At 51.0% G+C, this 11,670-nt stretch overlaps 1 protein-coding gene across 2 annotated transcripts; it reads left to right on the top strand.

Annotated features, from left to right (window-relative positions):
• Window positions 1–5,364: 5,364 nt before the first annotated feature.
• On the top strand, window positions 5,365–10,289 carry HMGB3 (high mobility group box 3). Of its 2 annotated transcripts, none has more exons than XM_039867576.1 (5): window positions 5,365–5,484; window positions 7,698–7,852; window positions 8,007–8,146; window positions 8,635–8,809; window positions 9,262–10,289. In XM_039867576.1, the coding sequence occupies exons 2-5, from the start codon at window positions 7,703–7,705 to the stop codon at window positions 9,406–9,408; spliced, it is 612 nt and encodes a 203-aa protein (XP_039723510.1). In that variant the 5' UTR covers window positions 5,365–5,484; window positions 7,698–7,702; the 3' UTR covers window positions 9,409–10,289. The 2 variants fall into 2 exon arrangements, with proteins under 2 accessions (XP_039723510.1, XP_039723511.1); XM_039867577.1 differs by having other exon boundaries at window positions 5,402–5,671.
• The last annotated feature ends 1,381 nt before the right edge of the window (window positions 10,290–11,670 follow it).

Genomic DNA, 11,670 nt, shown 5'->3' with positions numbered 1-11,670 from the left:
TTTCAGGATGTGAAACTGAGGCCCAGAAAGAGGGGGTGAAGAGCATTTTAAAATAGCAACTCCAATCCCCTGTTAGAGAGTGGCCATCTTCAGCTCCTCCTCCCCCCACCACAGGAATCCCTTTGGTTCAGGTGAAGAGAAACAGCTTGTACCTTTTCCTTAGGACAGGACACTGGACCATTAACTGCTCAGTGAGTCACAGCCAGACTTTTGCATGACAGGGGGCAGGCACAGAAGAGCCCAGTTATCAACCAGTTGGAAACCCAGCAGGGAGTGGGGTGATGAGAACCTGCTGCTGCCTTCTGTGGCTGGGGGGTAGGCCATGGGTGAGATAGTCTAGAGCGGGTCACCTAGCAGCGGGATAAAGTCTTTTTTTAAAAAAAATAAATTCAATGGTTAATAGCATATGAGTTTCAGGTGTATAACTTTATAATACAACATCTGTATATTCCATTGTGTGTTCACCACCCAAAGTCTAGACTCTCTCTGTCACCATATATTTGACCCCCTTTATCCTCTTCATCCTCCCCTCCATCCGCCTTCCCCTCTGGTAAGCACCACACTATTGTCTGTATGAGTTTGTTTTATTCATGTGTGTGTTTTATATCCCACATATGAGTAAAATCGTATGGTTCTTGTCCTTTTGTCTGACTCATTTCTTCAAGGCCTGACAGGGCAGGGCTGTCCCCGGAATGGGGTGAAGGGCAGTGAAGGCGACCCCACTGCAGTGTCCCCTCTTCTCCTCTCCTTTCCCCTCCCCCACCCGAGCCTTCTCCCAGGACCAGGTAGGTGCCTGAGAAGGCAGGGACCTACCTTTCATCTCCTTTTCCCCCACAGGTCTTGACCTGCCTGGGGGGTTGTTGTCCCCGGATCACCTGGTGTAGGTTAAGACTGTGTTCCTACCATCAGCGTCAGCCAGGTGGGGAGCAACTCATAGGAAGCCCTTTGGTTGCTGGCCCACTTCCCACTCTCAGTCAAAATGAAAGACTCCCCCCGAGGGCCTTGTGGTGCTAATGCTGCCCCAGAGGCCTCGGGAGAGGTTGTGCTGTCCCCTACCCCAGGCCAGAGCCTCAAGTGGGGGGGCGGAAGGCCGGGAGCTGCTGGGCCTCCCTGCATGTGGGTGAATGGGGGGCGTGGGCCCAGCCTCAGTTCTCTGTGAAGAAGGTGAGACCCTGGCCGCCCCACTAGTGACAAGCACATGGCCATGGGGCCCCAGGTTCAAGGTGCCATCGGGGCTCTGGGCTGCCCTGTCCAAGGAGGCCCCCCTTGGCCTGACCTGTGACCGTGAGGGTGGGAGAAGTCCAGCAGAGGTCGGTTCCCCACCGGCCTCTCTTGCGTGCGGCTCTTCTGAATCTGGAACTCCAGGGCGCTGACTGCTCCTGCCAGCTCACCAATGGCCTTTGTACCCACAGTGGAGCTGAGCTATTAAGGGTAGGACAAATGTGACACTAAGGGTCAAGAGATCAGGCTGCCAGGCCTGGCTCAGCCACTGACTCCTGTGTCGGGAGGAGGCTGGGCTGGAGGTCCTGATGGTTCTTCCCCCAATGTGTGGGTCTATAAACCTATCATAATGGTGCAGAGGCCTACCTACCTCCAAAAACACTTCTTTCCTATGAGAAAAAAGTAATTTCTTTGGGAAGTAATTTCCACGCAAGAGCAGAGGGAGAGGAAAGAAGGGAGGCTCCAGGCCTAGAATAATAGGTCACCTGGAGGTGAGAAGGGTGGGGTAAGGACCCTGGGAAAGCCTACAAGCCCGAAGTTAAAGACTTCCTATCTGTGAATATCTGAATTTACAGAGGCTCTTAGACCCCTACTGAAAGGATAAGCTTCATTGTGGATCTTCACAGCAGGCGCCCTTAACATATGTTAAATGACTCAACAAGCTAGCCCCACCCGGCTGCATTACCATTGATTCTTCTAGAAGGCTGGGGCTTGGGTTCCAGGGATGTCACCTTTACGCCCTGGGCACACAAGTGAAGATCTGGGGTGGCAGTGGTGTGTGCGTGTGTGTGTGGGGGAGTGGGTGTGTGTAGGGGACCAGGACTTCATTTTTGTCAAATGAGGATTCTCCTTATTTTTTATTTTATTTTATTTTTTTGCAGGGGTGGTGGTGGTTCTTGAACTGACAGGAAATGGAAAGCTCTTTAAATAACATTTGACACACTTTGTCCTATTTCCTACTTACTTTCAGTGTTTTCCTAACCTCTCCAGGTAGCCAAGCAGCTTATAGGGTTCTGATTCGAGCTTCCCATGTGATGAACTTGGTCTGGTTCTGCATCTCACAGGTAATTGAAGTGGTAAAAGTATTTTCCAAGGAGGGCCAGCGCAGAGGTCCAGAGATTTTCCGTTACATTTTTCACTTTCCAGACGGGTTTTGAATCCTCCCTTGGGTGGCCTTTCACTGGTAACACCCAGACCACTTTTACTCAGACGGAACAGTGCCTGGGGTGAATACAGTGGGTCGAATCACCTTTGACAGGTGGCATTGAAGCTGGGAGAGGTGAGGTGACATGGCAGAAGGCACACCAGGAAGTCAGCGACAGAGCCCAAAGCCACTGTGTTGCCCCTGCCTTCCAGCCCCACCCCCCATTTCACCTCACGTCCCTTCTCTAATTTATTAGCAGGCATTCAATACATGTACATGAAATTGAATTATGAGAGTTTTTGCTGAGGTAGAACCTGTTAGGCCACAGCTATACTCAGGCATGCTGCCACAGAAGGGTTGTGCTGAGAAGAAAATCAGGCTGAAGAGCCACCCAACCAAGGCTTGTGGGGGAAGGGATGGAGACTCGGGGGTGATATGTGCGTTTGTGGGGGCAGGAGCAGGGAGCCATGTCAGCCATGTTCGGATCCCTGACATGCGCACTGAGTGATGTCATAGTTATGTTCTCTGAAATTCCGTTCTATGACTGTGACCACGGGTTTAAGCTTCAGGCCTAGTGCTTCAGCATGGTGGAAGTAGGAGCTTTTACAGAAGTAGAGACAGATATTCTTCCTCTGAAGAAGCGCAAACCTTTCATCATTCGAAGTATGTGCACAGAAATAGGAGACTCGTGGGCAAAGTTGTGGCAGCGGGTGAGGAAGAATGGATCTTGAGGGGAGTGCCTGGACACCACTTACTGTAAGGTCTCTTCTGGCTGGGAGATACTCTTATTTCTCTGGGTTGGCCTTCACGATGCTGCCTCTGGGAATGCTGTGTGTGTGCATGGGTGCGAGTGTATACACATGTGCTGCTTGTGTGACCCTCACCATCCACTCAAGGGCCCACCGAGTAGTGCCTGAGGCTGACCACTCTGGTTCCTATACCTTGGTGCCTCCCACCTGCTGAGTGCAGCTTCTCAGTGTGGCCAGGATGCTGGGCAGGGAGTGGTTGGATCAGGAGACCCTTGTCCCACCTGTGACTTCAACTTGCATCTCTGGCCTAGGAATTCCTGACAACATGGAAGCTAGGGCACTCTGGCCGAGGGGAGGTACTGGTCAGATCACATGTGGAGACCCTGTTCCACTTTGGGAAGGACAGACACAAGCGAGGAAGGGTGGCCTGGGCAGGTCAGATCCTGAGAACCTCGTCATAGGAGAAGCTGGAGCTGTGTGCCTGGAGAAGAGACCTGGCCTGCCAGGAAATCTCTGAAGGGTGAGCTATTAGATTGTGTGTAGGATGGTGACCCCAAGGCTCAGAGATTACCCGAGATGTAATAAACAGCCCAGAATAGAGGTGACAAAGCTCCCTGTGAGTGGAGGTATACAAGCAAAAGGTAGGCAACCACTCAGCTACCTCTAACAAGGCAGAGGATTAGAGAAGTGGCCTTAAGATGTCTGCATTCCTAAGAATCTGTAAATTGGAGACCTAGGAAAGTGACTTGATACCTCTTGGCTCTTGTCAAAGCAGCGCTATCTTTGCTTTTGGTCTAAGTTAGATCCTTAATAATGGAAGCCTAGCAGTACCAGTTGGAGGGGCTCAGGCTTGCTCAAGGAGGCTCACAGGAGTTGGCAAGAGCTGGGTGGGGGTGGGGAGGCAGGTGCTTTGTGAGGTCAGTTCACACACCTCAAACTTAGCCAGTTTTTGGAAACAGCATTTGGAAAACTCATCTTCTGTTCTCATTTCTAAATTTGGGAATTATAAAGACCTGGCTATCTTGGCCGCTCAAAATGCTTTGGAAAGGGAACTTATAGAACTCACGATGCCTCTTCCATCATTTTCTCCAAATTTCAGCCCTTAAAATGTGCACCTTTTCCTCACCCTTCCTTTTTCTTCCGTTCTTTCTAGGCAGCTCAAAGAGGGAAGGTCCTCTGATATTTATCCACAGGGCTGATACTAGGATTTGGAATGGGACATTTCTTCCTTGTGTGTGACTGTCCTGCACAATGCAGGGCATTTAACATCCTTGGCCATCCCCTCCTCTTACTAAATTCCAGCAACTTCCAGTCGTGGGGTATTTTCAAACCTCTCGTAGGGATGACATTGCCCTCTCTCTTTGAAAACCATTGGGGAATCCCCACGAAGAAGTGACTTGCTTAAGGCCATACCACTTAGCCAGTGAGCGGTAAAGCTGAGGCCAAGTCAAGTCAAATCCTGTTTATCCATTCCAAGAACTTTTATTCTTCACTAGCGTGTATGTTAGGGGAGCAGGAGGAATATAGGCCTGAAGTGAGGCAATGAAGAGAGAACTCCGACCACAGAACTACAATTTCTCACAATTTCTCTGCTTTTGCCAAACAGCCTTCTCCTCCTCTAGCCCACCTAGCTTGCTGTTTCCACAATTGTAGGCACAGACAGACTTTCTGGCAATGAGTGGAAAGAGCCTAGTCGAGTACGGTCCCCAGGAGCGGAGTTGGGTCCCTTTTGGGCGGGGTAGCAGGATCCCAGTGCTGAAACTCTAAGGACCTGCCTTCCACTGGCCTCGAAGAGCGAGCTGCCGCAAGGCCTCTGCCGCCGAGCTGCAGGGAGCTGGGCAGAAGGTGGAGAACTGTCGACCCTTGCGGGTCAACCCCTGGAGGTTTCCTGGGGCTGGGGGCCTGACTGGGGGCCAGGGATCCAGGGTCGGGGGGCGCCCAGGCGGGAGCAGAGGGCAGTGCAGCGGGGCTCGACCTCATCTTCCCACGCCAGAGGCCGAGGCCTCGGGGAATGGCGGGGCCACCTCTCTAAAGTCTTTTGAGATTCTAGCTCGGTTAGTAGAGGGGACGCGGCGCGGGGGCGATGGGAAAGCCAGAATATTATTATTCCTCTGTTTTGCCTCGGCAGCCAAAGCCAGCGCCGGCGGGTTGTTCTGTTTGAATGAATGATCTCCGTGGCCGCGCCCAATGGGCGCCCGTGCCTGTTTAATATGCATGAGGCCCGTAGCCAATGGCCGGGCGAGGAGGCTGTTTTAAACGGCGGAGCCCGCTGGCCAATCAGGCGGCTCTCGTGGAGGCAGCTAGCGCGAGGCTGGGGAGCGCTGAGCCGCGCGTCGTGCCCTGCGCTGCCCAGACTAGCGAACAATACAGGTACGTTGCCGCCGCCCGCGCCTGCCACCACCACCGCCGCTGCCGCCGCAGCGCCCGCACAACTTTCCAGACCGCGCCAGCGCCAGCGCGCTCCGCCGCCGGCATCTCCTCCTTCTCCTCCCGGCGCCTTTCCCGCCCCCTCCACCTTCTCTCTACCTGTGTGGCAGGGAAGGAAGAAACAATTCAGGTGTTTCAACTTTTCAATTCTTCATCCTTAGCTCCTGGCTGTCGGGTCTGGGCTCCCTTCGCGGAGCCGCCTTCGGCCGCCGCCCCCTGGGTCCTTGCCTCGGGGCTCAGGCCCCCTAAGGCCAGATGTTGGGGCAGCTGTGGCGGTGGCTTGGGGGCTGCGGGTTCGGGCGGTGCGAGTCCCGGCACCCAGCGGCGGCATTGGGAAGGGAGCCGGGTGCTCCCTGGCCCGGGACGGACGCCGCGGGGGGCGGGCAGCTGGTGGCCGCTGGGGGCTGCGGCGCGAGCAAACTTCGCAGCCGGGCTCGGCCAGGCGCTGTGCGGGCCCGCGGGCTGCACTGCTGCTTCTGCATTAACATGGCCGTCTCGGGAGCGCACGGCAGTCCAGGGTGGGGGGGCGGGCCGGCCGCCCCCAGATCGTCGCCTGCCCGCTGGGCACCGCCGCCTCTGCCACCGCTAACATGGCTGGCGCGGTGCTGGGCCTGGCGAGGGGAGGACAGGCGGGCGGGGCGGGCGGCGGGGCTCCCGGGCGGGATCTGGCCTTGGTCCCAGCACCCGCGGCCGGGGGCTGGTGGCGTGGAGGGCCGGGGGCGCCGCCGCGGGTCCCGACGCGGCCAAGCGTCATGGCTGCATGGGCGCCTTTGTTATCCCGAGGAGTGCGCCCCGCGCCGGCGCGGGGGGGCGGGCAGCCCGCGGCCCCCGCAGCCCCGCGCCCCTGGGCGCCCCGGGGCGGTGGGGTGGGGCTGGCGAGCGATGGCGGTGGCGGCGGCGGCGGCGGGGTCTGACCGCTTTGTTCGCCACTGCCGCCTGCGCTGGCCGCGCGCGGATCAGCCATTTTAGCGAGCGGGGCTCAGAGGCACGGCGGGCGCCACCATCACTGCGGCCGCAGCCGGCCCAGCTCCGCGCCCCTGGAGCGCTGCTGCCACCGTCGCCCCTGGCCCCGCGCGTCCCCCGGGTGAGGCAGCGGTGGATTTCAGGGGCACTTTCTTTCATCAGGAACCTTTTGACAAAATGGAAGGTGAATTATGGGTGTCTGGGTGACCCAGCGCGGAACCGAGCCCGGCTGCCGGCTGCTGGCCCGGGGCTCCCCTGCGCTGGCCCGCCCCACCCGCGCAGTCACTGCAGGGCCCTAACGGAGCCCCTTGGTCCGTTCCCCGCAAAGGGGAGCGCTTTAGTTTTACATGATGACCTTGGGTGTGGGAAAAGGAAAAGATGGCGGGAAGCTGGGGGGTGGGACAGGGACGATGACACGCCACAGCTGCATTTTTATTTGGAAACTTTGGAGAAAGTGTTCCTGGCTGGACATGCTTTCCACTTTACAAATGAGCAAGACTAGTCCTTTTGGTATCCCCTCCCCCTTTAGGTAATGACGAAGAGACAGATTTGAACTAATAGTACAAGGGTATCTGCTCACTTGCTAGATCATCGTTCTTGTAAAAGCCATTTTTTATAAGCCAAAACGCATCAGCAATAGTGAAATTTCAAATGTTCCCTATTTACAGTTCTCCTGCTTTGATTTTGTGTTTAGCAGCGGTGACAGTATTTTTCTGTGTAACATAGGAGTTAAACAGATGACCAGTTAGCTTTAAGCCATTGATTTCAAGCTTCTATCATCTACCTGCACCCCCTACAAATGTGTCCTCCCCCCGCCCCTCGCCCTTCCCACTTTGTGGTTGTGGTTTCCAAAACGTAGTACTGAATAGGAATGTAGCGCTGAGCCACCCCACTTGGGTCTGCTCCATTTGGAGAACTTGATCACTCCTGGAGAAGTAACTTGCAAACCACCACGCTTCATGCTGGTCAAAAGTTAAATGACAAGTGACAGTGAAGCTGATTTCCTCCCAGTCTGTCTTTGGCTGCCAGTGGCATCAGGCATTTATTTTATTTTTTTGGGGGGCGGGTGGGGGGAGGGAGCTTCCTTAGGGCAACCTCAATTTTAATTTTGCCCTGCCTTTGGTGTAACTGGTAGTTCTGTTCTATTCATTGGGTTTATTTTTCTTTGTTTCTCTTGCTTCTATCCATCACAGTCAAGATGGCTAAAGGTGATCCCAAGAAACCAAAGGGCAAGATGTCTGCTTATGCCTTCTTTGTGCAGACGTGCAGAGAGGAACATAAGAAGAAGAATCCAGAGGTTCCTGTCAATTTTGCCGAATTTTCCAAGAAGTGCTCTGAGAGGTGGAAGGTACTTTTCTTTTGTATCCTTTAAGTTAGTCTTAGCTGGATTTCACACTTTGGGGCTACTTACCTTTAGAGTAGCAATCGCCACTTACTACAGGACAACTGAACAGGTATGTGTTCACTGCATTGAGGAATTTAACAGGTCCTATTCTTTGCAGACAATGTCTGGGAAAGAGAAGTCTAAATTTGACGAAATGGCAAAGGCAGATAAAGTACGCTATGATCGAGAAATGAAGGATTATGGACCAGCTAAAGGAGGCAAGAAGAAGAAGGATCCTAATGCCCCCAAAAGGCCACCGTAAGTGACTATAGGATTCAGGACACTGTGAAGAGCTTTCCTTCTGTTTGAAAGAGGTTTAAAAAGACACTATTTAAAAAATGTCAGGATACTTCTGTGAAACATTCTGTACTTGGGGCTTTAAAATGCAATGCCATGGAAATCAGTAGTTAAGGCTGAGGTGCTTGTGAACTGTGTGCCCTCATGGTTGCCTGCTGGCCTTTCCACTGGGAAGAGGCAGCCTAGTTCTGGGTGTCAGCATCCTTAGGTATGTTCTCTACCCCTTGCCCAGCAACTTAGAGACTGAGAAACCACCATATATTTCTGAAGCAGCTTAAACATTCTGTAACCTATTACTTTGTAACATTGTATATGGTATCACACATTTCTTCACTGTAGGGAGAGGAGTCATAGTGGTAAGAAGTATGTGGGCTCAGGAACATGAGATTCTGACTTAAGCTCTTGTTTTTGTGCGTTCTCATCTAATTTATGTAATTCTCTCCCCCTAGGTCTGGATTCTTTCTCTTCTGTTCAGAATTCCGCCCCAAGATCAAATCCACAAACCCCGGCATCTCTATCGGAGATGTGGCAAAGAAGCTGGGTGAGATGTGGAATAACTTAAGCGACAGTGAAAAGCAGCCTTACAATAATAAGGCGGCAAAGCTGAAGGAGAAATATGAGAAGGTGAGTTGGGCCGAGGCGTGCAGTCTGGACTGCAAGCATTCAGCTGCCCTGGGTATAGGGGATGGGGGCGTAAGGCTGCTTTGCTGGGCTGAGTAAAGCATAGCATGTGAGGGCCCATCTCCGTGCAAGATAAGCCATATGTGCTGGTGTTCAGGCTTCTAACATTTTTTTGTGTGTGTTTGAGAGAACTTCAGGCAGGCTTAAAAAATTTGGTAACATAGGATGCCATGGCATAGCATTTGATAGTGCTGTTAACACGAATTAAAAGCTACTTGAACACCCATTACCTTTTAAATTTGTTTCTGCAAACAAATACTCCAAATAGCAGCCCTGTCTTGTTTGAAATTCTTGCTTGCTTATTCTGAGGCAGGGACAGTATGTTTCTGCCTTTTACTAAAATAGTTGCAGGAGAGTTTGTCTCCTCATTTGGAATATGTCCCTGTTCCTTCCAGGATGTTGCTGACTATAAGTCTAAAGGAAAATTTGATGGCGCAAAGGGTCCTGCTAAAGTTGCCCGAAAAAAAGTCGAAGAGGAAGATGAAGAAGACGAGGAGGAAGAAGAGGAGGAGGAGGATGAGGAGGATGAGGAGGATGAATAAAAAACTGTTGATCTGTCTCCTTGTGAATACCTTAGAGTAGGGGAGCGCCGTAATCGACACAGCTCTTATTAGAGCCCTGTCTGTTGCCCTCATTAGGATTAATTACACAATTGGATCATGATCATATAGTAGTCTCTCAAAGTGCTCTAGAAATTGTCAGTGGTTTACATGAAGTGGCCATGGGTGTCTGGAGCACCCTGAAACTGTATCAAAGTTGTACATATTTCCAAACATTTTAAAAACAAAAAGGCTCTCGTGTTCTCCTCACTCTGTGCACTTTGCTATTGGTGTGACAAGGCATTTAAAGATGTTTCTGGCATTTTCTTTTTTTTTTTTTTAATCTGTAAGGTGGTGTTAACTATATGGTTATTGGCTAGAAATCCTGAGTTCTCAACTGTACATATCTATAGTTTGTAAAAAGAACAAAACAACCGGGACAAGCTCTTGATGTTCCTTGCTTGGCGTTGAGGTGGTGGGGAAGATGCCTTTTGGAGGGGCCGTAGCTCAGGGCGTGCACTGTGAGGCTGGACCTGTGGACACTGCAGTGGGCATCCATTTGGCTTCAGGTTGTCTTGTTTTTGTATATAGTGACATAGCATTCTGCTGCCATTCTTAGCTGTGGAAAAGGGGGGTCAGCTGGCATGAGAAGTGTTTGGATCTTTTTTAGTTAAGTGTGGTAGTTTTAAACTGTTTGTTTTTAAACAAACTAGAACTCTTCATTGTCAGCAAAGTGAAGAGCCACTGCATCAATGAAAGTTCAAGAACCTTCTGTACTAAACACAATTTGCAACGTTTTGTTATTTTTTGTATGTTTAGAATGCTGAAATGTTTTTGAAGTTAAATAAACAGTATTACATTTTTTAAGCTGTTCTCTATTGTAACAGTCTAAATTTCTGACTCATAGCAGTCTTAGTGGCAAAACAACCCACTCCCATTATATTTGGTGACTAGCCTCCCTGTAAATCTGGCAGTTTATCTTAATGTGGCCAGCTTACTTAGGACGAGATGAAGAGGGCTACTTAAAGCTACTGCGTGATTTTGTGCTTGAATGGCATTAAGATCAAGTCTTAAATATCGACTGTAACAAGATAACTTGACACAGGCAAGGTTTAGCAGCCTTCACGGTGTAGGAAGTTGGGTGGTTAGATTGAGGCTGAGTACTATGTAGGTTTAATTTTTTTTTGGCTTCCTACCCCATTCTGACACTGGGGCCAAATTCATTGCTAAAAGGCAAAAGCTGTCCTCTCGAGGGTATGTATGGTGTGTCGTATATTCAGGCTTCATCCCCTCTGACCCCAGTACATGTAGCAGAACATACGTTCAGCTCAACAATTGAGGTCATGAGCTGCTGCTGCTGTCTCCTGGACCCCAATGAGGGAGGTGGGGTAGGGAACAGTATCCAGTTCTCCTACTTCATGAAACCAAACAGCCCAACGAAGATTGCTGGGGCTCCTGTTGGCAGGCTCCATGTTGGGGCAGCTGAGCTGTAAGGCAGGCTGATGGAATCAATTGTTTCTAAGCACTAAATGTATCAATCAGATGGAAAGTTGAATGGCCTACCCAAGAATTGAGCTCATTGGAAATGCGGATTGTTAATGTTCTTAAACCGAAAGATTGGTTTGTGTTTCAGTGGTTATTTCATGTTGGTAGACGGTGTAACACTTTGGCCAAGTTGAGGTGAAGGTTGATGGCCACCCCAAAATGGTGATATTAAATATAATTTTGATTGCTGATGTGTATGTACATCTTATAACTGTTGGCAGTAATGAAGGGTATTGTGTCGTGGGTGAGTGTTAATACTGCCCAGTATTGACACTCAGGTATGTATGTTTGAGGCTGGGAACTACTCGGGAGTGTTTTAATGACATTACTTAGGAGAAAACAGCTTTTTCTTAAAGTTGACTATTTGGAACTGTGCATGTCTGCAGATGGTGTCCTCCCCACCCTGTCAGGTCCTGGATGGGTACAAGTCATGGTTATGGTCACACCGGCCTGATCTCTGATCTCTAATCTGTATTCATAGCCATTTCTTCTCATATCAGAACTGTTTGTCCTAAATGTTTTTCTAGTCCTAGAAAATGACCACTAATTAAAAAACCCTTGGTCCTGAGGTTTGCCTGAAGGCACTTGTTCCAGGATTGCCCCTCCTGCTTCAGCCATGCCCTTGTCACTTTCCTCTAGCCATCACTTGGCGTTACAGGCTGAAGTTGCTGCTGCCGGACACACAATGTGCCATGTTAAGATTGGGGAGCTGTAGGCCAC

This window comes from Pteropus medius, unplaced genomic scaffold (genome assembly GCF_902729225.1).
Source record: "Pteropus medius unplaced genomic scaffold, Ma_sr-lr_union100, whole genome shotgun sequence".
NCBI lineage: Eukaryota > Metazoa > Chordata > Mammalia > Chiroptera > Pteropodidae > Pteropus > Pteropus medius.
Note: the sequence above shows the minus strand (reverse complement) of the source record. Positions and strands in the feature narration are given on the sequence as shown.

Coding starts and splice junctions, on each gene's coding strand:
- HMGB3 (XM_039867576.1), top strand. CDS start 7,703: ATGGCTAAAGGTGATCCCAAGAAACCAAAGGGCAAGATGTCTGCTTAT. Junction 7,853..8,006: donor AGTGCTCTGAGAGGTGGAAG/GTACTTTTCTTT, acceptor TATTCTTTGCAG/ACAATGTCTGGGAAAGAGAA. Junction 8,810..9,261: donor TGAAGGAGAAATATGAGAAG/GTGAGTTGGGCC, acceptor TGTTCCTTCCAG/GATGTTGCTGACTATAAGTC.